The sequence below is a fragment of the Filicampus tigris genome, chromosome 1 (assembly GCF_054856515.1).
Source record: "Filicampus tigris isolate MCC_2025a chromosome 1, RoL_Ftig_1.0, whole genome shotgun sequence".
NCBI classification, from domain to species: domain Eukaryota; kingdom Metazoa; phylum Chordata; class Actinopteri; order Syngnathiformes; family Syngnathidae; genus Filicampus; species Filicampus tigris.
The window spans coordinates 13,306,707-13,331,343 of NC_141217.1; the positions used below are offsets into that span (position 1 = coordinate 13,306,707).

The 24,637-nt window shown below is 44.3% G+C and overlaps 1 protein-coding gene and 1 non-coding gene across 2 annotated transcripts; one reads left to right on the top strand and one right to left on the bottom strand.

Annotated features, from left to right (window-relative positions):
* Positions 1–991: 991 nt before the first annotated feature.
* Positions 992–24,225, bottom strand: LOC147152844 (CLIP-associating protein 1-B-like). Its single transcript, XM_086030887.1, has 40 exons — positions 23,986–24,225; positions 22,850–23,267; positions 20,607–20,685; positions 20,421–20,524; positions 20,246–20,337; positions 19,895–19,970; positions 19,551–19,648; positions 19,392–19,462; positions 16,292–16,423; positions 16,123–16,199; positions 15,951–16,043; positions 15,715–15,860; positions 15,455–15,590; positions 15,301–15,371; positions 14,656–14,715; positions 13,694–13,771; positions 13,450–13,617; positions 13,319–13,365; positions 12,359–12,556; positions 10,811–10,906; positions 10,565–10,744; positions 10,101–10,205; positions 9,305–9,402; positions 9,199–9,222; positions 8,710–8,942; positions 8,065–8,128; positions 7,925–7,927; positions 7,665–7,828; positions 7,364–7,586; positions 7,105–7,194; positions 6,704–6,847; positions 6,518–6,624; positions 5,497–5,644; positions 5,244–5,427; positions 5,105–5,158; positions 4,826–5,034; positions 3,021–3,149; positions 2,735–2,941; positions 2,541–2,657; positions 992–1,757 (listed from the first exon to the last, which is right to left on the bottom strand). The coding sequence occupies exons 2-40, from the start codon at positions 23,060–23,062 to the stop codon at positions 1,674–1,676; spliced, it is 4,602 nt and encodes a 1,533-aa protein (XP_085887013.1). The 5' UTR covers positions 23,063–23,267; positions 23,986–24,225; the 3' UTR covers positions 992–1,673.
* LOC147152845 (U4atac minor spliceosomal RNA) lies at positions 21,587–21,714 on the top strand. Its single transcript, XR_015089717.1, has one exon. It is a non-coding gene; the product is annotated as a U4atac minor spliceosomal RNA (small nuclear RNA).
* Positions 24,226–24,637: the final 412 nt, after the last annotated feature.

Genomic DNA, 24,637 nt, shown 5'->3' on the forward strand with positions numbered 1-24,637 from the left:
AGGAATTTATCGGCAACATACTAACATCTCTTGACTCGCAAGACGGTCTGTCTTAGTTGTACTGTAGGAAAAGAGGTGTCTAACTAAAGGCACGCGTATAAGATGACAGTGAAATTGAAACATTCAACGTTAACAGCCCTGCTTTCGACAAGGCCATGGAAAATGTGGAGGTCCATCTCTTAAAGGGTGTGATGACAGGATGTACATCTCAACAACACAAGAGGCACATTTGTACAAAACAATTGCTGTGGGTTATTTCTCTTGAAAATTTAAAGTGGAAGTCAACCTAAAAAAAATTTTCAAGAAAATGTTCTATGCAGGCCCACTAGTTGAAACACGGCATTCTGATAAATATTGCGTTTGTGGAATAAAAGTTAATCCATAAATTTACAGCCATCTCAGAGGACGGCCATTTTGTCACTTCTGTCGACTGAAAATGACATCACAAATGCTCAGGTAACGACCAATCACGGCTCAGCTTCAGAAAAGAGGTGAGCCGTGATTGGTCGTTACCTGAGCCATGAGTAGTTGTGATATCATTTTCAGTCGACAGATTTGACAAAATGGCTGCCCCCTGAGATGTCTGAAAAGGGATGGATTAACTCTTATTCCACAAACGCAATATCTATCAGAATGCCTTGTTTCAGCTAGTGGGCCTGCATAGAACATATTCTTGGAAAAAAAATATGCTTGGGTTGACTTCCTGTTCAAGTCCAAAATGTCAATCTAAAATATCAGTTCCAGTCTTCATTCTCAAGATGAGTGTTTCAATTTCACATTTCTTTTCAGCCAAACACAGGAATACAATCTTTGAGAGGATTTGCATGACGTGATCAGTCATGGGGACCACAATGAGTTTCACGGACGGGCTCAAGGTCACTGTCACAATCAGCGAGCTTTTTCACTGCAGCTGCTGATTGCCCACCTTGCATTTTGCAAATTCAAACTCAAAGTTCCTTTTAGAACATCTTTGAAAAGCATCTCAAGAACATTTGCAACAATTTCAGTTTTTAGTGGTATTTGCAGCATTGGCCTAATATTTAGTATAGAAAACATTTATAGTAGTCTTAACTTTGTGGTTCAACGGTAACTGGGCTGTTGTGTAAAGGGCCACGATCAGGATGGAGCTCCAAAAGATCATCTAATTTTAAGTAGTGAACTATAACAACTTCATTTATGATATACACAAACACATTTTTAGGTGTGCCGTCTAATTCTCGCTTTAAGTAAAATTTGTGTATAGATTTCTCACTGGAAAATCTAGAAGACACTCAACTGTCCTAGTTTTATGCAGAAGAACGGAATGTAGCTTCTTCAAAAGATTGTGTTTCACTTCATTTAAACCAAGATGGGCTGTTGGGCTCAAAAGTCCGTTAAGCTTCAAATCATTGGCCAGCCAAGTGATCCACTGCTGCGACGTGGCAAATCAGAGACATGCCTTCCTCGCACCATCCGGGAAGTCAGTGGATGCTTTCAGTGCGGCGCAGCAGTTGGTGATTCAGCTCTTCGGGACTTTGTTTCGGCGCGCGGCCTCTCACATTCAGCTTCCATCGTGCATCAAGGAAAAAGCTCACTGCTGATTTTTTGCCGTGAGATAGCAGGACGTATAAAATGGCAGAAAGAATATCAAAATGGTGCTGACAGAGTGAACGCGTTGAAAGTTAAAAGCAAGGCTAGTAGGAAGAGATGTCGGAAGAACTGCTGCTATTGCTGGTGGAGGTTTGGGCCCTCTTGATATACAAGTTGAGCAGCTTCATCTGTCAAAGGAAACATCGGCACAGTTAGGACATGATTGAGACCAGTTCATTTGCTGCCATCAGCCGCCTTCTTTCATATGAGCCAAGCAGTTTTATGCACCATGTGTTGGTCGTTCACTGCGTCCAAATCGGAGGTTGGTTAAGCTTGCATTCTGATCCACCTCATCTTTTTTTATGTATCAGGCTGTTTTTCACCTAAAACGGCCACTTTCTAAGGTCGCAATCCAACATGAGACGCAGGGCCTGCCCAAGCTTTTGAGCATTCACAGAACTTCTATAAACTCATTGCAGCAGTGTTACACTGTATTCTGGCAGTGTTGTTCACATTACCCCATTGTCAGCAGGCCACATCTTTTTACCCATGTACGTCTTTTAATCTTTAATTTAAAGGTAAATGTGAGTATTAAAAGTTACATTTTGAATTCTTTATCCTCTGCGGGGAGCAACTATAAGAATCCCACTTGAGTTCTAGGAAGCAAACACCCTGCTGCAATATAATCGGTTGCTGCATCTAGGTAGGAATCTGTGAAGGAAGTATGAATTGGCATCTATACTGCCCTACGGTGGCCAAGTTGCGCACACCAGAATGAGGAGCACAAGTGCATTGAATTCAATGTAGTGTGTCACAAACGGTTTAATTTATTTTATTATATCATGACTATGTTAAGTGTAATATTATAGAGTGCTTCACAGTTACCAGCATGGTCAAGGAACAAATTCAACTTGTATCTGAAGGCACACTGTAGTGTGAGAAAGCCTGACAGTGATGGTGGAGGTAGGTACCTTGCTACCAGTGAGCTGAGACAGGTAGGGCTTGAGCTCCTCGCCAATCACAGCGTAGATGGCCACGAGGCAAAAGACGCTGGCCTTCCTCACGCTGCTTTCCGTGTCGTCGTAGCCCTGCCGGCGAAACAAATTCAAGTGACGGAAGCGACATGGCTGAAAACCTTCCGCCCGATTATGAATTTCTGCCTGACCTGCAGTAAACCCGGAATGATGTCATGCAGCAGCTGATGCAGAGGCTCCTTTGTGATGCGTTCGATGGCCCTCGTCTGCATCTTGATGGCGGCCAAGTTGATCGGATAATCGGCCGTCTGCACGATGGGACAAAGCACCTTGATGCACTGCTCCGGGTGGATTGAGCCCGCCAGTGTGGATGCGGCCTCCTCTGCCGCACGCGCCACCTTCAACGGACGCATGCGATCGTCAGTCCCACTCAAATATGGCGCCATTTCTGAGAATCCGCCTGCACGCGGTGCTCACCTCCTTGTGTGAGTCTTTATGAGCTTCCAGTGTCTTCATTATGGTGAGTTCGGCATAGTTCTTGAAGCGGGCCGGTTGGTTTCTCAGGATCTCCTTCAGCACTCTCAAGGCCAGCGCCCGGATCATGTACTGACGAGAGTCCGAAAACAAATGTAACTAACACTAAGGTTCAAGTGGGCGGGATTTTGCATGACGACTAGGGGTGCAAAAGGGTGAACATTTTCCAGTTAATCTCAACAGAATGCCAGAAATCTTCCAAATTGGAAACCTGCCACGGGAGTTCACTTGGATAACTTCTCTTATTAACTAAGGTTTAACATAAATGTATCGACTCACCTCAAATGTATTTATAGAGCACATTAAAACAACCATTGTATAAATAGTAAAAAGACACATTTCAGGGTCTGACATAGACATTAAATGGTGGCCACCGCGTGACTGTTACGAGCCACTCAAAGTTCAGTGAAACTGGCCTGACACAAGCCAACAGTACACATTTCGTAAATGTGCTGAAATCAACGCATACTTGCATTTTAATATCTAATATTTTGAGTTTCATCCACCTAAACTGATCAATCTTCTTCACTCTTTTCGCACCCGTTGTGCCCACGTTCACTTTGGCCAGTGAGGCCACACGCTTCACTATTTCATCTACAGGCAGGCTTATGCGTTTCATCAGGTACTGTTAAATCAAAATATAATATTACGGAGTGCAAAGTGTTGATATTTTTTTTTTTTAGCAGTTACTTGGATCACCCACTGATGTGACGCACTAGCGTGCATTTTAGCCACTACAACTACACACTTCTCTCTACTTCATCTACTAGTAAGCCAAAATATATGATCATGTATTTCATTAAGTATTGTTTTAAATCCCAATATCATATAGTGGGGAGTAAAAAGTGTGGATATTGTTTTACGCGGGTGCCTTCATCGCCTGTACTTGCATGCATTTTGGCTGCTGAGACGAAACGCTTCACTAATTCATCCACAGGTAGGCCTTCATGTAGAACTCTGAATTTTCGTTATTGATTTAAAACAGGGCCAGTCTGGCTCTGGCAGGGCCACCGCAACTTGGCTCATGGGCCACCACCTAAAAAAGGCTTAAAGTGGAAGGCAACCCAAACAATTTTTTCAAGAATATGTTCTATGCAGGCCCACTAGTTGAAACACAGCATCCTGATTATTATTGCGTTTGTGAAATATGACTTAAGCAGCAAAATCCACCCGTTTTTAGCCATCTCAGGGGGTGGCCATTTTGTCACTTCTGTCAACTGAAAATGACATCACAGTTGCTCAGGGCTCAGATAACGACCAATCAGGGCTGAGGTTCAGAAAACAGGTGAGCCGTGATTGGTCGTTACCTGACCCCTGAGCAACTGTGATGTCATTTTCAGTCGACAGAAGTCACAAAATGGCTGCCCCCTGGGACGGCTAAAAACAGGTGGATTAACTCTTATTCCACAAACGCAATATTTATCAGCATGCCTTGTTTCAACTAGTGGACCTGCATAGAACATATTCCTGAAAAAAATATGTTTAGTTTGACTTCCCTTTTAATGTCTGGCGCTGCATTTCATTTTCAACCCAGCAACTCGCAATTTAAAGTACCACTCTACAGTTCATCAAATCCTGTTGCTTTAGTCAGGATTATGCAAAAACATTAACTACATTTAAATTAACTTTTAAGAGTCAGAGTTGTATTTTTTTTTTTTAATTGCTGGTTTACTCCCATAAATCCCCATGAAAAGTTTCTAACTTTAAAAATTCCCGGAATGCTGCAGCTCCAACCACGGACTACTTACATCTTTGTCCCCCAGCATCTCCAGGAGAAGCAGCAACATGGTCTTGAAGTGCTCGTCCCAAACCACCTGCACGTCCTCCCGTGCCACCTTGAGCAGCTCCAGCAGGGTGGCGCGACGCTCCTCGGCGGGGCGCTCCTCAGTGCCGTGCTCGCCTGCTTGGCCTTGGGACAGCTCCTTCAGCAGCTCCCCCACCAGGTGCTCGGTCACTCCTACAAGAAACGACGCCATTCAGCGCAATTCTGTACGCCACCTAGCAATGAGTTTACAATACGCACTTACCCTGGGCATTTCTGGGGTTCTGGATCTTGTTTTCCACACACTCATGCTGGCGTCCTGCAAGGTGACAAGAAGGACATGAATTAATCAAGCAGAAAGACTCATCACGAGCCCTCCTCACGATCACGCTCATGTGACGAACCGTTTAGCCGCAGCTCCGCAGCTTCATAGTTGTGCGGGTTGTATTCTCGGAAACGCTGCAGCGTGAACGAGCGTGGCGAAGGTGTGTTCAGTAATGAAGTCTTGTTGTCAAGGGCTGTTCGCCCGGCCTCCACCACATCACCGTAAAGCCTAAGGTCCGAGTGTGAGGGAGAACCACCTTCAACCTGTGAAAAACAAATTTGTTTTTGGGGAGTGCCACGGGTGCAGAAGACCAACACGAACGGTCCATTCACCACGGTTTCCCGTGTTGCATCTCGCTTATACGGCTCCATCGGCTCTTCTTGGCTGCGGAAGCTGAAGTTCTGGATTGCCTCAGTGACGCCACGCAGGGAGCTGTAGATCTCCTCAGAGTTCAGGTTCTCACTTTCACACTCGAGCATGCTGCAGAGGGCACATTTCAATGAATGACAACCATGTGTTCATTCATAAAAGGTGCAAGTGCAAAGCCATGTATCTGGACAAAAAGGTGAGTTCAACAAAAACAACCATTCGACCTGAAAGAGAGCATGCAAAATATTTGAAGTCACCCTCTCACCCACAGCTTGTGTCGCGAAACACAATATGAAGTATTTTTATTTTATTTATTTTTATCTTCCTTGCTTGGTATGCCTCATTTGTGAAGATAGAGCTGATGAGCCTCATCAAAACTTTCCAGTTTTGTCTCCTCTATCCATAGGACATCCTTCCAAAAGCTTGGTAGCTTGTGAACATACTTGTGAACAGCTTGGCATTTTTTTATGGTGATATTTTCAACAATAGTGTCTTCCATGAAGTCCACTTTGGCTCAACAACGATGGATGGGGCGATATGACATTGATGTAACCTTGAAGTTGAAGTTCACCTTTAATTTCTTTGGAGGTTGTTCTGGGGTATTTTTTTTTCTGCTGTGACAACACTCATTTGCTTGCTCTGGTCCATGTTTGTGTGATACTCACCATTTTTGTCCAGACCTGTTTCACAAGTTTGTTTTTTAATATAATTCTGTTGACCCATACTTCAAAAGCCATGTCTGATTGATCTAATTGGTTAGTTTTCATCATTTTTTTTATTCATTACTTTTGTCAGAGTCACGTTATAGCTATGACCACTGTGTTTTTTTTTTCTTCAACTCATTCCATCCCAATGACATATTTATATGTAATTTCACAGAAGGTCTGAAAAAGTCTGGTGTCGATCAAGTTCAAAATCCCCAATAGGATTTGTGTGACAGGCAATAGAATGCAGACAGAGATATATATTTAGAAAAAAAAGTACCTGGGAGAAAGCCCCCCATGTGAGTAGGTGGTGGGAGATGTCAGTGGGCTGCTGCGGCTGCTAGATTGGCGCGGAGTTGTTCGACCTGCCGAGCTACTGGGAGATGCCTGCACAACACGCACGCCTCAGGCAAGCTGAAAAGTGCATTTGTGTGTGGGTTTGGGTGCGCGCACTGATATGCGTTACCATGCCGATGCCACTCGTGCTCCTCAGGTGGTTGTGCAACAGCTTGGTGGTCCCATCTTGGAAGGTTTTGGGCAAAGCACCAAGTAGCATGGTGAACTCCGGTGTGTTGAGCTCAAACAGGGCGATGAGCACCACCTGGGCTGCCTGCATGCAAGCGTGGATGCACACAACGTTTGTTGAGAAAACTCACCGCTCACTATTTTGGGCCACTTTATGGGGTCTCGGTGTTACATAATTGCACAGAAGTCAAAGATGGTGCTAAAAATATTTGATGAAACTGAGCTTGGAGTCGGGTTGCAAAAATTTGGAAAATTGGAAATTGAAAACTAATCGGCAACTTTTGCAACCCTAACTAGGAGCAGAGTTGTAAACATGTCATGCTGTTTTCTAGATGATTCTACCTGTTTGCACCTCTCCTCCAGGTTGCCCTCTCCAGGTAGAGAGGCCACAATGCTGGCTCGACCTGACAAATCCTCCCAGTTATGAAGGGTCTGGGAGTTTGGTGAATGAAAAAAAAAATGCTGATTGCGGAAACAAATTAAAATGCGAAAATAAAAAGAAAAGCATGGAACCAAACCATAACCAAATAAACATGGAGAATGTAGAAGTGGCAACAGACAAACGTGGAAAATGAGAAAGAGGACAACGAAAAAGGTCTACCTTGCGGACATCAGAGCTTTTGGGTTCGGTGGTCCACGTGATGATGCGCGAGACGGCCAGGCGTGTCTCGCTGGTGTTGACAAAGTCAGCCGGGTCCATCCGCCGGGCTAGCGCCTCGATGTAGCGCAGAATGGCCACCTTCACCTTCAGGTTGGGCGTCTGCGTCTGATCCACGATGAAGCGCATCAGGATGTTGAACTGCTGCTCGTATGGGAAGGATTCACTGGAGGCAACAGATGCGTTTCATCCACCTGCACCAACTTATTACAACATTCTGATATTCCAAACCAAAGAGCCACACCAGGTGACGTCCAGCGCCTTTTGAACTTTGGCCTGGACGGAGCCCAGGAGGTCAGCGCCCATTTTCTTCAGCAGCTGGGTGAGCAGGATGAAAAGCCAGTCGAGCAGGTCTTCCCGGTGCAGAACAATGAAGTCCACCAGAGTCTCCAGGAACATGCTGAAGACCTGAGAGCAAAACGTTACAGGACAAGATCAGCGTTTCACATCTGGGCTGCAGTGACTGACAGTGACTGTGAGTGGTCAAGAAGAGCAAACACTTACTCTCTGGTGGGTGTTCGAGTCCACACAAGTGAGGAGCCACGCAACATAAAGAGACAGTGAGTTGTCCTTCAGTTAGTTGTTCAACATGATCGGATGATGCTACCACTATTGGCATGGAGGCTGTATTTAATTTGTGTTACCTTGCTGTGAGGATCTGCAAACATCCTGGTAAAGATCTCACAGAGTCTCTTCAGCTCCACGCGACTGAGACACAGACACACGAGTTTGAGTTGCATCATGTAAAACGCTGACTCCCAACCACAATGTGTCATAACCACAAAATAAGGGGAAGTCAACCCACACATTTTCTTTCAAGAATGTGTTCTATGCAGGCCCACTAGTTGAAACAAGGCATTCTGATTAATATTGAATTTCGTCACTGTCCTGTGAAAAACACTTATGTCCATTTTTTTCAATGTTCTTATTTTTACGTGAAAGGCGTTTCCGCGTTACAGACAGCTCACCTGTTTTCTGAAGCTGAGCCGTGATTGGTCGTTAGCTGCGCCCTGAGCATTTGTGATATCATTTTCAGTCGACGGAAGTGACAAAATGCCCGCCCCCGGGGATGGCTAAAAACAGGTGCATTTTGCTGCTCAACTCGTATTCCACAAACGCAATATTAATCAGAATACCTTGTTTCAACTAGAGGGCCCGCATGGAACATATTCTTGAAAAAAATATGTTTGGGTTGACTTCCTCACTAAAGTTGGGAAAAACTGGTATGAAGTGGCTTGCGTTTGTTTGAAGATGTGCTCAGGAGAAAGACTGGGTTTGAAGTTACTAACCTAAGCAGTCTGTGGCTCCTTAGCACATTCTGCAGTCCCAGCAGGCCTTCCTTCCTCTCTGACCAGTTGGCGCTGGCGCAGTGGTTGAGGATTTCAGCCACATCCTCCGTGTGACGCGCGGCGCCATTGCGCGAGCTGTACGAGCGTTCCGAACAGGCGCTGGAGGCATCGCTGTTTGCGTCGTCATCGGAGAACATACCCGGCGACTCAAAGTGCCGCCGCACTGAGAGTTGCTGGAGGAAGAAGAGTCACAGTGTTTGACACCGACGTCTGCTATGGGCTTGGTCTTACTTCTCTCATGTCAACATGCGGGGAATTGAGACATAGCGATAGTATTAGATCAGACCGGGGTGTTAGCAAGGGGCACATACATAATCATCATACACCGCCACATGACGACTGTGTGTAAAAAGTCAATCACAGATACGATATATGATCGATGGCAATGTTTCATGCTCATGCTGCCACAAAACACATCAGCATCAGTACCTTACTCCTCGAGTCTCCTAAGAGCTGAAATGTGGGAGGAAATAAATGTTATGACGTACAACGGATCACTTGCAAGCTACGGCACATTTTTGCGCAGGCTTCTCACCAGAGCATCAGCAACAGCCGCCTCCACCTCAGTGCCAGTGTTAAGGATCCTCATGGCATTGACGGAGGCCGAGATCCGAGCCTGGTGAGAGAGACGATCTGATACAGAGAGAGAGAAGTCGGCCTATGTCAGCAAGTGCAAGGCAGGGCATGCCGACGCTCGGTTCAAGAAAACAAGCTAGTCTTTTAGAGCACCACAGGATTCAACGTGTCTTTTTTTTTGATGGGCTCATATTCACTGAATTAAACATGCTGATTAATCATGTGACTGAATGCAAAAGGTTTTCAAGCGCTCGGCCCTTTCAGAGTGATGTCGCCATTACACCAGCAGACCAAATGATATTGTGCTCTGATTAACAAGTCAATGAAGAGCATGTAATCAGCCAGATGGAATAAACCAAATGGCATGCACAGGAAGTGCATCTGGCTGGCGGACTCAACATGCGTTCTGCATTCACCTGAGGAGCAGTTGACAGTAGACAAGGCGCTGGTCGAAGAGCAGTGCCAGCGAATTGCTGGAGAGGATTGGAGATTATCACCATAAATAGACGACACTTATCTTACTCTTTTCTTTAGATTTTTTTTTTTTTTAAACCAATTCATCGCGGTTTCATTTTGCACACACTGAAGCAGAAGATGAGATCAGAACCAGAGCATGCAGGAAATAAACCAACCGGGGACAAACAAGAGAAAGTTCAGGAAAGAGATGTAAGGAACATTAACATTTGATTTATTGATGACATCAGTCCACTTGATGGCCTGGCTCACCAATGTGAGGGCTTTGCTACCATACTCACCCAGGGGGGAGAAACCCCTGGAGGGGCTGGTGTCACGGCTGCTCTCGCGACTGGTTTCGCGGCTGCATCCCTGACTCATACTGGGTCGAGGGATTCGGCTCCATGCTGGAGTGGTGAGAGACGGACAGACGGACGGACGGACAGACGGACAAACAGACAGCAGCGCAGGGCAAGAGTTTAGCTGCAAGCTTCAGCTTTTAGCATGTTCAGCTACGCGGGAGCATTAGTCATGCAAGACAAGAGAGAGGGGGTTAATTGGAGGGAAAAGAAGAACAATATTGTTTTCAAGTCTCTGCATGTCTATTGCCCTCAATAAGAGACAATCTAATTAACATCTGACGGGTCAAAGACTCCAAGGAATTTTCATAATTTGTGTGTTTGAGTCACATGTAACTGAATAATGGATTTTGGACTGAAACATTTCACTCCATTTCCAGGCAGTCCTTTTGATCAGCAGTCCTTACCGGAGCCTGATCTGGTAGGGCTGGTCTCTCGGCTGCAGCCCTGGCTGCGGTGGCCTCGTGGGCGCCGACTGTTGCTCAGACTGCTGCCGGCGGCAACGGCAGCACTGCCCACAGGCAACCTGACCACTCTGCCGTGGGGAGAGCCCAGCATTCGGCCTGGGGAACCGGACCTGCTGCCGGCTGCGACACAGAAGTTCGGATGAATGGCAAGCGAACAGCGTGGATGTCTTGTTCGAGTTTCCTTACGTTGAGACTGTGAGACGACCTTCCCTTTGCTGCGGCCACGGCCGTCAGGCACTGACGGACGCTTTCCTGTGCTCGTCTTCTGCGTTCGAACACGGCCTAGAGAGCCATAAGAGACGAATACTGAGACCCGGATATGAATATTTTGTTCTTGTCACACCAATATGCCATTTTCTTCACAATACTGACAGACGAACTTTATGAAAAAATATCTTTAAATTTCCCTCCTGGAAAACAAACATTGTACAGATTGAAAATCTGCCATGCAATATACAGTACAAGTGTTGACTCCAGAATGGATGAGTGCATATCAACATTGGTTCCGTGCAAAAACAATATTAAAAATCTCATCCTTGGAGCACTTCCGGTGACGCCATGCTCGAAGCAGCTGCTTGAAGAGAGCGCTCCGTCCTTACTTGATTAATTTCCTAACAATATAATCATAATACTCGGCAATTTATTTTTTCAAAACAAGATGGCATCATCCCTGAGAGGCAAGGGATCGAACAAGCAGGACCAAAATAAGGACAAAGGCGATAATTTGAGGCAATTAACTCTGAAACAAGCCTCGGTCGGACCAGCGGCTACAGAGGATAGCATGCCTGAAATCGAGTCAAAAATACTGGCAAGGCTCGAGAAATTGAGAAAAGACAACCAGGAGGGGCATATGCAAACTCAACTTTCTCTGACGAGACTGGAAGCGTCTTTTAAGGGACAGAGACGATGTGACAAATTTGGTTAGTAACAAATGTTGGAGGAAATGTGGACTGGTGGGTGATCAAACCCACATTTTCTGGGACTGCCCCATCATACAACCTTTTTGGAAAGACGGTAAAGGAATATTAGAAAAACTTCTTGAAGTGACTCTTCCCTTGGATCCTTTAATGTTTTTGCTGGATGTATTTTCAGATAGTTTATCGCATGATCAACATTTTTTGCTTCATCTCCTCCTAATGGCTGCAAGAAAAATGGTAACACTCAACTCCCACAGTTGCGCAATGGATACAAAAAAATCTAACAAATATATTCAATGGAACAATTGACGGCGCAACTACAGATGAGGACTATTCATTTTGAATGACGATGGAGACCAGTCTTGGACCTTGTTGGATAAGGTATGGATTTGTTTTGTTTTTTTGTTTTTTTCTTCCTTGTTTTGTATGCACATAATGCCAATGGTGTGTGAAGACCCAATCTCAGTACGATTATTGTTATGATGTTTGTTGTCAGTTACTTTCAACAATAAAAGTTCAAAAAATAAAAATAAAATCTCATCCTGAAGTGTGTGTATGCACCACACACAGGTAACCACTGGCACCTTCACTGCACTGATGGGGGAAAAGACATTGTGGGGAAGGCACAAGGACGAGCATCACCCTTCAGACGCATACATCTTACCATCTGCCTCAACACACCAAAAGCCATCTAACCGGCAAGAGAGCCCAGGAGTGAAACAAGGGTTTAAGGTCAGGACTTGGCAGGCGGACTGGAAGAGCAGTTGGGATTTAATTATGTCACTTGATTAGATGTTAAACACGTGGCGCCACTCACCAAGTGAAGCATAAGATCCAGGAGGCAGAGCCGAGGCGGAGCTAAAGGACGAAGTCGAAGCTTGCACTGCCGAGGCCACAGTGGGCATCCGTGTGCGGGCGGTGGCTGCCGCGTTGACGTCCACGTCGCTGCAAGAACGCTGGAGGGTGCCGGGAGATGAGGCGCCAGTCGGGGGTCTGGAGGCTTGGGCCGCTTTGGCTAAGAAAAGGTTGTCAGCAAAGTAAAAATGTCAAATTACTTTATGTGGGTTGCAAAAGATGCACAAAAAAAAAAAAAAATATATATATATATATATATATATATATATATATATATATATATATATATTTTTTTTTTTTAGAGAACATAAGAGAGTGTAATTGAATTTCCCCCTGAGGGATTATAATCAGTATGATAAAATGAAAATACAGTATATGGCTGAATGAAAATGAGCATTGTAACAGCCTTGAGCCACAAGTTGTTTTAAAGAGTGTGGTCAACCCCAAAATGTTCTTCACAATAATATGTTCTATGCAGCACCGCTAGTCTAAACTTGATATTCTGATTAATATTGTGTTTGTGGAATGCAAATTAAGCAACAAAGTCCACCCATCCATCCATCTCAGGGGACGGCCATTTTGTCACCAACTGTTTGCTCAGGTTAACAACCAATCATGGCTCATCTTCAGAAAGCGGCGAGCCATGATTGGTCATTACCTGGGCCCTGAGCAACTGAGATGTCATTTTCAGTCGACAGCAAGTGACAAAACGGCCGCCTAAAAACTGATGGATTAACTCTTATTCCACAAACGCGATAATAATCAGAATGCTGTGTTTAGACTAGTGGGAGCGCATAGAACATATCGTAAAGAAACATTTGGGGTTGACTTAAAGCAAAATGAGGACTTCTGCATGGCTCCATCTCCGTAGCCAGGAATGCAAACTAAACAAGTTAGTGAAACAACAAATGTGTGTTCTTACATCTGGTCACGCTCCTGCCAGTGGTGCCTCTTGTTGACAAAGTTCGACTATAAACAGCAACGGCAGAGGAAAATGGCCATTGTGAAAAAGAGGAAAGAGCTGTGTTAGAATTTAACTTGCAAGAGTCTTACTTCAGGCTCTCCTGTGAGGAGGACGAGGAATGATCAGATGGTGGAAGTGACATCAAAGTGTCACCACTTCGCAGGTGAGCCTGCAGAGCTTTCTGATAGGACGACTCCAAGCACTGGAACAGTTGCTCCGCCTCCCGGCTGAAGTGGCTATGGAAGTTCCAGTAACACCTGCAGGGAGACCACAGATCCTCATATCGGGACTCCCGTTCAAAATTGAAGACAACAAGCAGTTTTTGACACTTACTTCCTGGCCACCGAGCGCACCTCAGCATCTGCATCATGAATGCCTTTCTTTAGAGTTTCCATTAAAACAGCTACATGCCTGTCAGGGAAGACATTAGGACGCAACTGTGTCATTATCCCTCTCTCACACGCGCACATGCGCAGACACCCGCGCGCACACAGACTTGATAAAAACCCGAGAGCTCCCCTGGTATCGAGGTTTAGCTCATGTTTCCCTCAAGCGGCAGTGATGGCAGCAGCCATGCAGAAACACAATGTCTCTTTTACACGGCCGGCCAGCCCTCCCCCCACCATCACCATGAACCCTGCCAAGTTAGTGTCACGTTACCTTGATAGAATAATCCCCAGTCAATGTCATCGCTTTCACTCAGTCCTTACTGCTTCTTCCACAGCTCATAGTACTGTGGGACTGCAACTAATGATTATTTTAATAATTGATTAGTCGGTTGATTTTTTTTTTTTTTTTTTTATAAATTAGACCAAAAAAATGTGGACATTTTAAAATTTCCAATATATAATTATTTCAAATTAACAGTGCAGAAAATGCACAAACAAATTGATTATGATTCAGGTACTGGTTTGGTCTGTAACATGTCAGAAAAAAGAAAAAAAAAAAAGATAATTGTTTTCCGAAGTAAATGAGCAAAAGTTTTGCAAAAGTCTTGTTTTGCTTCAACACAAACATAATCAGTCTGCTTTGATGCGAGACTACAAAAATCAGAATATTTACTGTCGAGAAACTGAAATTCCAACGAATTGGTCAGTTGGCTGCGTGATTGAACACAAGTTAAACAAGGAGTCTAAACTCTAAACGATGAATCAATTATCAATAAAGTTGTCGATGAATTTGATAATGGATTTAGTTGTCCATTAATTGTTGCACCTCCAATACTGCCGCTAATCAAGCGCCACGTCATCAGCGCTCTTTTAGTCAACATGCATTTAAGAGGTTTGTTTCCTGACCTCTCCAGAGAGTTTGTGTGCCACTCCTTCAGTTGCAGGTCCAAGAAATCATAGCATCGCCTGTAGGTCACAGAACAACAAACACTGAAACCATGTTTATGTACGATGGATTCTATTCTATCATTCGAAAACAATATATAAAAACTTCTAAACCGACACAGGCAGCTTTAAAGGTGAATTCAACCCAAACATTTTTTTTAATGAAAATGTTCTATGCAAGCCCACTTGTTGAAACAAGGCATTCTGATAAATATTGCGTTTGTGGAATAAGAGCTATTCCACTCGTTTTTAGCCATCTCGGGGGGCGGCCATTTTGTCACTTTTGTCGACTGAAAATGACATCACAACTACTCGCGGCTCAGGTAACGACCAAACACGGTTGACCTGCTTTCTGAAGCTGAGCTGTGATTGGTCGTTACCTGAGCCCTGGGGAGTAATTTTCAGTCGACAGAAATGACAAAATGGCCGACCCATGAGATGGGTAAAAAGGGGTGGATTTTGCTGCTTAACTCATATTCCACGAACACAACATTAATCAGAATGCCATGTTTCAACTAGTGGGCCTGCTGGGAACATATTCTTGAGGAAAAATGTGTTTGGGTTGATTTCCCCTTTTATCACTTGAATCGTTTTTTTATTGCTAACCTTCTGACAGCCACAGACTTCGAAATGCAGTTGCTGGTGATGATTGGGATCAGACGAGGATAGTGCGTGTGCTGCAAAACACGCGCACTGCACATTAGTGCAACGGCGCACTAATTCTCGGAAAAATGTGACTTGTCAGGAAGCGGTGACGTACTCTTAGAATGAGGCGGATGGCAGCCACACCGGAGGTGGCCATGACTTTGGCACTATTGGGGACCAGGTTCAGGAGGCTTGGCATGATGGCTTCCGCGGCATGATCAAAGCGGGCGCCGAGCACTGAGGACAGGTGTCTGCAGGTGGCAGATCCAATTCAGCAACAACACAAACAACTTTGACTTGACTGAACACGTGAGACGGGAACACTTTTGTCCAGTACGTGCCCAATACAAAGACTTGAGAGGCGGATGGTCTTACCCCAAAGTGATACAAGCTTCCCGAACCACTTGAGAGCGCAGGTCTTTGGCTGACAGTCTGAATGCCGACTCCAGGAGTCGCAGCTGCTGCGGGAATCCGTCAAACTCTGCCGCTCCGGCCAACAGCAACGAGCGCACCTTCTTCAGCTGCGAGGGGCCCGATAAGCAAGGACAAAGCAATGAAGCACAGCCAAAGCACGCCAGTCAGTCATATTCATTCCAGAGATGACGTCTTACCGCTGCAACTCGGAGCTCCCAGTCGCGCTTGTCATCTGAGAGCACGTCACGAATCTTGGCCATGGCCTCCTCCACCTCCCTGTTGGAGTAGATCTGATGGAGGAATAAGAGCATGCAGTCGGCTAACCATGTGACAGACAAACACAACGATTCTTGACGGACATGGATGAACCTGCATAGTGGGAACATCCTCGAAGGCTTGCATGAAGTCACCCTCATCCACCGCGCCAGCACCGGACCCATCTCTCCCTGCCGACAACAAAATAAGTTGAAATGGTGACCGTATAGATTTTTATTTTTTGGTCTCAGTGGCTGGCTTGATGGAAAAAGAGGACCCTGACCTGCTGACTTGGAGCTGGAGACGGGACGTCGGAATGAACCCGCAGCAGTCTTCCTCCCAACCAACAAATCTGCTTTGGATGAGGATGAAGAGCAGCCGCCATCCACTGAATCACCATCCTCAGAGTTTTTATCTGGGGCAGGCAGGCGAGAAAGGTGAAAAGTCACACGGGGACACAACAGGGGCTCAGTGAGCTGGGAGACAGAAGTGCGGCGTGGGCAGGCAGGCGCGCTGCCATGTCGGCATTTCAAATTCAAATCGGGCACGCGCCAGAGGACAAGAACATTCTTGCAGCCTCAACACAACACGCCAGCGTCACAACAATCAGTCTACTGTCACTGCTGACGCCTTAAACACATTTGGAGGACAGAGCGAAAAAAAAAAAAAAAAAAAAAGGCTAACAAAAATTGTTGCTTCTGGATGGGCCCATGTGATCTTCAGCGTGTAACTCCGCCCGGCATGCTACCAATGTCAAGACATTATTCAGAGTTCACACACACAAGCGCACACCTGCAGTACTTTCATTCATTCCTGTAATATCAGTCAGAGCACACGGATGGGGAGGCTCCTCCCCGGGTGTGTGAAACCACACAATATGGTACATGAGGCTCGAGAAAAATCGGCCACAGTACTTGAGAGCCAGGCTGCAAGGCTTCATCACATCCTCTGTGTTGACCCTTTAGCATCCAGCACCCCCTCCACTCTCCAATATTGATAAAGTGCCTCTGTTGGCTCCCTCCCTGAATCAAGAGAAAGCGCTCACAGGAACAGATCCGCCTGCAGACCAGTTTCCTCAGCATGCCGATAGTCGCGTGCTCTGGCAGTCCTCCGCGGTCCTCTCATCTCTGGGAGGGAACCGGAGTCAACCTGCTAGCCTCTCCCCCTCTCATACTGAAGGTGAATATTCCTATTGTTTCTGACAAACGCATTCAGACCACATGCATGCCGACTTCAGCAAACGCACACACACAGCACCAGCCAGCATCAGGATGGAGAGAGCAGGAAGTGCGGGTGGAGACAATGGGAGGTGCATGAGCGCTAGAATCACTTGTGGGTGGAGCCGAACTGAGGGGCGACCATTGTGTGTGTGCCTCAGGGAAGGAGGAGGAGGAGGGAGAGAGAGAGTGTGTGTCAGCACAGCAAAGCATCAAGCAGCTATCATCATACACTGCAAAATGCTAGTGTGGTGATCCCAGAAGTGTGACAGCGTCTCTCTCTTCTGAAAGAGGATAAACGCCAACGCCCTAAATTTCACACATACAGCCAACAAGGGGCGCTGACACAAAGCTGTAATACCAGTTAGCAAGAAGCAACAAGGCACTCTTTCTTGTTGAACGGCCACCACTAAAGTAGCATCATGGTCAACTGGTGTGACGGACGCTCACGTCGTTTGGCCAAAGATCTTGGCTAAAGCTCATTTCTTTATTTGCAACTTCCTCAGACCTCGATCCTCATTTCTTTATGTTAGCGCCTCCCTGAGATGCTATTGAGCAGTCATGACAACATCAGAATTGTGAGAAATGGTGATGTCATTTAAACAGTCCGTCACGTCACTGATGTGTGCCACAAAATCAGTCCTCTCCATGGTTGAATTATTACAACCATCACACATGCTATGTTTCCAGTGAAATTCAATTGAACTCAAATATCAACGACACTGCTTCTCTTCACAACTCCGTTTGTGAGTGGGATTCCCCAGCCCCTTATTACCTGCCCCCCACCCCCATTCCCGTCACTCGCAGGGCATATTTGTAGCAATTTGTAAGAACGTATACACTAGTGGTGATATGTTTATTATGTATAACGTGGAATGCAAAAATAATGTAGAACCATCAACACTTTATTTTCTTGATGTGACCAAATTCATTATATTAACTTTTCATTGCTTAATAACAATCAGCCAGGGTAATTAAGTAATTTCAGTACCCCAAAATACTGTCCAAAATGAAACAAGAGGCTCAACAAAATGTGTGTATCTAAATTAAAATAATCAAGGCATGACAAAAGCAAAAAGATCAACTATTTACTTAACTCCGGCCCCATTTTCATACGTCATTGTCGAGGTGCTAAAAGACCACAACAATCGATTATTGATCCTCCCTGTAATCAACTCGATGCACATTTAAGATGACTGAGATGCCCCTTAACTCATTCACTGCCATTGACGAATTTACAAGTCTTTTAACAGTCCAGCCATTAAATCCCGGGAATTTATTTATATTTTTTTCAAATGCTTTCAAACGTTAGGGTAAAAGAGTTTGAATGAGTTAATATGGTGGCATGAGTCCAACGACTCCCTTGACGCTCCAAGGAGCCAGGAGCTAGGAACGTTGCAATTCAGAGAAATGAGATCCGCTCTTAATTTCTCCCACTGCATGTAAACTGGGCGGCACGGTGACCGACTGGTTAGTACGTCTGCCTCACAGTTCAGAGGTCGTGGGTTCGATCCCGGCTACGGCCTCCCTGTGTGGGGTTTGCATGTTCTAACCGTACTCCGGATTCTTCCCACATTCCAAAAAAACATGCATGGTATGTTGATAGGACTCTCTAAATTGCCCCTAGGTGTGATTGTGAGTGTGAATGTTTGTTTGTCTCTGTGTGCCCTGCGATTGGCTGGCAACCAATTCACGGTGTCTGCCCCCCCCCCGCTTACTGCCCAAATAAGAATAAGAATAAGAATGCCTTTATTGATCCCACAGTGGGGAAATTTTCATTTTCAAGACAGCTGGGATAGGCTCCAGCACGCCCCGCGATCCTTGTGAGGATAAGCGGTATTGATAATGGATGGATGGATGCATGTAAACTGGGATTTCAATGAGAAGCGTGAAAAAGTGGGAACAAAGGGAACAATCTATGTAGTTGAATTAACTGCAACATGAAAACTTTGTCATGATCGTTGGCTTATGGTGAATTAAACCCAACCTGAACAGGCAGTGTAAATGTGGCTTAACATTCCTAAAACTTGACAACTTGTACTCAACAAACCACACTGCGATGTAACAGAATCAAAAGGATGAATCACATAAGCAGCATGATGACACGTTATCAGACGCATTGAGCAATAAAAGCAGCATGCATAGGACCTGGTTATTTCATCCTACCTGACACTGGTGACAGGACCATGTTCCCCGACCTTTGGACCTCATCAAATTTGCTAAAGATGACATTCAACCTGGAAAAAAAAATGTGATCTGCATGTTAATGGTCCACTGCGTGAATCCGCTGGGTGACTCGTTGGCGTTTGGTGTATCGAAACGCACCGTGACTGAGGTAGGCCCTTCTTTCCAAGGTCAATCCGCACTCGCTCGCCGACGTGGCAGTAGATCTCAACCAGGCAGCTCATGGCTCCATCACGCACCTGGCAAATCAATTTACAAAGCACTAGTTGATGAGAGAAATGAGAAGCTTCTGCTAATCTGTAATGAACTTCCTCTGTTGCAAAGAAAAATTTCGGGCATAAATAGGCAAACAGATCCACCATTCTGCATTACCAAGCAGTCATATAGGGCAGGTTTATAAAACATAAAAACAATAGTGTGCAATAAAATAACTTTAGCAGAGGGCAATCACAGATGTCATCTTTTCAGAGGAAAGCATGTTGTACCTGACTTGTGGGATCCCCCAGGAGGTTACAAATGTGAGGAACTATTTTGCTGAGGGTCAGGCTCTGCGAGCCAAACCTGAAAACAATCGTATACATTTTATTCATGTGAAATGAATTTTAAATGTTGACTGATAGAGCCAAGTAATACAACAGTTACAATATACAATATAAAAATAGAAGTATGAACATTTTTGATAGAATTAAAATGTTTTTTTTGAACTACAATGAATTTGGGACTGAAAATTCAAACTGCGTACTTTGACTAAAGTAATTTGAAATAGTTGAGATGAAGACAACTTCTTTGTTCCCAATTGACTTCTTTCAAGTGGTGCATCATGATGTTGAGCTTACACTTTTAAGGTGGAGATGAGACAATGGCAGAGTCCTTCTCGGGTCCGGTTATTCTTATGTTTGAAGCCCCCCATCATGCGCTCCCAAACATACTGATAAAGAAGGAATAAATGAATTGGTCTATAAAAATCACAGTTGACAATGTACTATGTGCATGCAAGTGCTTTTTTTGCACCTGTGGGTTGGCGGCCTGGTCCATGATCTTAAGTAGAAGTGCTTGGTCCTGGTCACGCACTTGATCCTTGGCATCTCCCAGACGATCTATTAAACTGGGAAGCACTAAACAAAGAAAAATATTCCCCTATGATTTGTATTACTTCTAAAATATTTAAACCTGATGCTTCAATGTCAAAAAGCTCACCTGTTCCAACCTGCGTCCTGAATTTTTCCTGCAGTCTGCTGACTAGTGCAGACAGAAGGTCCATCCCCAACAACACCACCTAAAAATGCACAAATGAGCACTACAACACCACTAGAATGGCTGAAACACACATACAGTAAGTGAGCAATTTAGTATTCATTCAGGCCATCAGCACAAGAGCTGGCCGGTTACTGAATCACCCAGTTTACGGATTAAAATGACAGAATCTCTGAGTCCTCTGGCTAACACTAACCAATTAGCAATTACATCATGATCATGAAGATTTTTATAATTTATTATTATTAATGGTAGTATTGCAGTAGTAGTAGTAGTAGTAGTAGTAGTGTAGTGCTAGTGGTGATATAGATGCAGCATTGTTTAGTATAAACAAAACAACAAAAAATTAAAGTTATAATTATATTATAACTATAAAATGATTATAGACATAATCATAATATAACTGTAATTGTTAATCAACAGACAAAAGTGCTTACATGCTACATTAGGTCTGTATAGATTGACATTTTGTACTTTTGCCAACATTGATTAAATTTACATACACGGGTACTTTACCCATCTACAAGGGAAATTCACCACAATATATTTGTTTATACAGTCATTCCAAATACTTTATTGTATGTGATTTTTGTGTTTAGTCTAATGTGTGTGTTTTTTTTAACTTTTAGCAGAGTAAACACAATGCATAAAATGAATCCAATTTTCTACCACTAGAGGGCACAACAGCAACGCAGATGAAGCCTGCAGAGGATTGTGGGTAACATTATCAAACATGCCGTTTAATAACGGTGGAATCCACCACAAATGCTCATATTTCTTAAAAGAAAAAAATTATTGCTGTATCTTTGTGTGTAAGCAAAAAAGTCCAGTCAAAATAAAAGTTGAGCGTGACGTCATACAAAACCGTGAGTGAGTCCTCTGCCCACATTGCATTAGTTTTCTGCGCCGCACGCACGCGTTTATCCATCCTCGTCATGGGGTGACTGGGATGCTCAATGAACGTCTAGTGAGAGCCTCCCTGCTGACACCATAACAACACATTCGCACCACCCAAATCCCAGATTTGGGTTCTGGTGCAATTTTTGGAAACCCTAACCCACCCAAACAGTTACTGCCAAAACATTATACAGCCTTAACTCATCACCACCACCTACGGGTGACAAATATTACCAAAACACCGATAGCAAAGTACATACCAAAAACAACTATACGACAGTTCTATAAAACTCAACCCTTCAAATTTCTACTTCTATGACGCCTCAATTCGTTAAGCTCAGTCTTTCCAGAGCCAAAATAAAAGTGAAGTATTTGCAGTGTTTCCGTGATCCTCAAATGTGGAACAACCACAGCCTCCCTGTCTCTACATTTAAATCAGACCCTGAAATGTGTTTTCACTTTTCATTTATCCCACTTTTATGTTGGGACTTATTTTGATTTTCATTTGAAGTCGTATAATTTTTATTTCTTCGCCTCTGTAACACACTTTGGATTTCCATTGTGCAAAAATAATGTTATAAAATCACTTGTGAGTATCTTGCGACCATTATAAAAACAAAACAAAAAACAAGCTACAAGCAACTTTGGAGTTGATGTCCATATGGACAGGAAGGAAAGGGAGAGACGTGTCAAAGTGCTTAGTTCCATCATTCTTGTATGCCAGGTCACACGCCACTAACGGTGTAGTTTTACTTAGTGGGAACATTCACAGCTATCAAAACTCAATACACGAACAAGGCGAGTGTTCTCAAATGTGTGTGTATGGCGGTGGAAAGGGGACAAGACTCTGGTGGCTGCGAGCTTAATTTATCACTGCCATTAGCCCAAATTCAGAGCCTCTGTGTGAGACTTGTGGTTCTTGTGAATAGTATAAATCAGTGATTCCAAGCAAGTGTGCTGAAGCAGATGATCCTATTTTACTTTATTGGTCTAAAAATACTTTTTTTTAAACTTACTACAAATAAAGTACTTTCTTCATCTGTCAATGCCTGCAATGTATAATGACAGGTCAAACAATAAAACATTCTTGCACTACAAGGCAGAAGGTATATATTTAACCAGTGTACGCACTTTTGGGACATTTTCGTGTGGGCATATGCTATGAGATACTGGTCATGTCAAATAAGTGCCTTGGCTTGCAAAAGGTTGGGAAACAACAAAATAAGGAATCTGAATGTGTGTATGATGATGATGGTAGATTCAAATGACACCAAGTGTGAAAAACTGACCTTGAAGTGACTGGAGTTAACCCAGGAGCTGGCCAGCGCCTCCACCATCCTGTCCAGGGTCCCCTGGTCCTGCTCAAGCTGGGGACATTTGTCCTCTTGCAGGATAAGCTCCACCATCTCCTGGCCCGCCTGCAGCCTTTTGCTCAGGTCCTTGAGCATCACCTGCTCCAACAAATACTCCGTGGCCATCACCTCCTCCTCCTCCTCAGCCATTGGAGGGGAACTGATGAGCACACGCCAACTTCCAGCAAGCGCCACTTCCCACGTTCAGTCCAACTAACACCTGATAGCTGACGAGTCTCTTGGCGGTGTGTTTAAGCCAGTTACGGTTTTAAGGAGGCAGCTGGCATTGCTGGCAGAGTCCTTGTGAGCACCATAATCCCCCACTTGTTGGTCCAATTCGTTCTCCTATGTGATTCTGCTTGAGCAAGGAAAAAACTGCATCAACGAGGTGAAGTTAGCAAATGGAGGTTGATAGTTTAGGTAATATCTTTGTTCAAACAGACTTGTTTAAAATAAAATTAAAAAATACATGAGCACCAGAGATCTGTTCAAACTGTCCATGCATTCAACCCTGAAAACTTTGTATTTCACATCTGTTTTTCATAAATCAAATACATGTTTTCAATATTTTGTTTGTGTGTGCCCGTGTGCGTGATTTGAAATGTGTTTTGTGAATTTCTCTTTCCCTTTCTCCTCCTTGTATGTTTTGGTTTCTCTTTATTGTAATATTTAAATTTAATATTGTTTTTAATTTCTTTGCCTCTGTAAAACACTAAGGATTTGTTTTGTGTATGAATGCTGAAAACAATACATAAACTTGCCTTACATGTTTGACTGCTTCTAACTTTCGGGGTTAACGTAGTAAATAATTTCGGGATTAACCTGGTAATTAAAAGACTTGCGCCGCTGTTAGATGCTCGCAGAGTTTGTTTAGCCGCTAGCTTCCCTGCTAGCACAGCAGCTAAGCACTGTAAACAGCCGGGGAGCTTAAGTGGCGCAAGCTAGCGTTATCTTAGTTACATTTTAGGCGAGTCTGCGGCGTGAGCCGTTACGTTGCGTAAATATGCGCTGTGGCGTGTACATGAATTTTAAATTAATAAAGCGACACTCTCGAAATTCACTCACTCACTCACCGGATGGACCAAAGTCAGAAGTGGCGACGCTGCTTGAGGACACCGCTTCCGTTCATTCAAATCGCAGCCCGACACAACTTCTAATTGATACCCAAAGAAAAATCGAACTCTTTGCATGTCTTCTAAATGCTTAATAGTCGTTCATTAAAGGCAGCTAAACGCAGTCAAATTGCCATTTGGCAGTCAAAAAAAAAGTTTGGCCCGCATCGTGTGCCGTAGGGAAAGTAGATGTGAAGGCTGCAGAAGGGCGTCACCTGCTGGCCAGATTTGGCCAGAAAAGTGGGCTGTCCATTTTAAAAAATGGATGACTGAATACTGAACTGTCCAGTAGTTGTGTGTGAGTGTGAGCCGCCGGTTGTTTGTCTATATGTCCCCTGCGATTGGCAAACAATAAGTGGAGGGTGTCTCTCCCTAAATCAGATGGGATGAGCTTCAGCTCATCAATCTTGAATGAGATTATAATGCATAGAAACTTGACGGATGGATTTTATCTTGATCAATGTAAGGAAAGGACAGACACTAATCCCATCAGATTAGTGTTAGAAAAGTGGACTTTGTTGCCAGACCATTCCGAGTAACTTTCAAATGGGATTGATGATGAGGAGGTGGATGTATGGGTACTGAAGGTGAAAGGAGAATTGATTGGTGAATT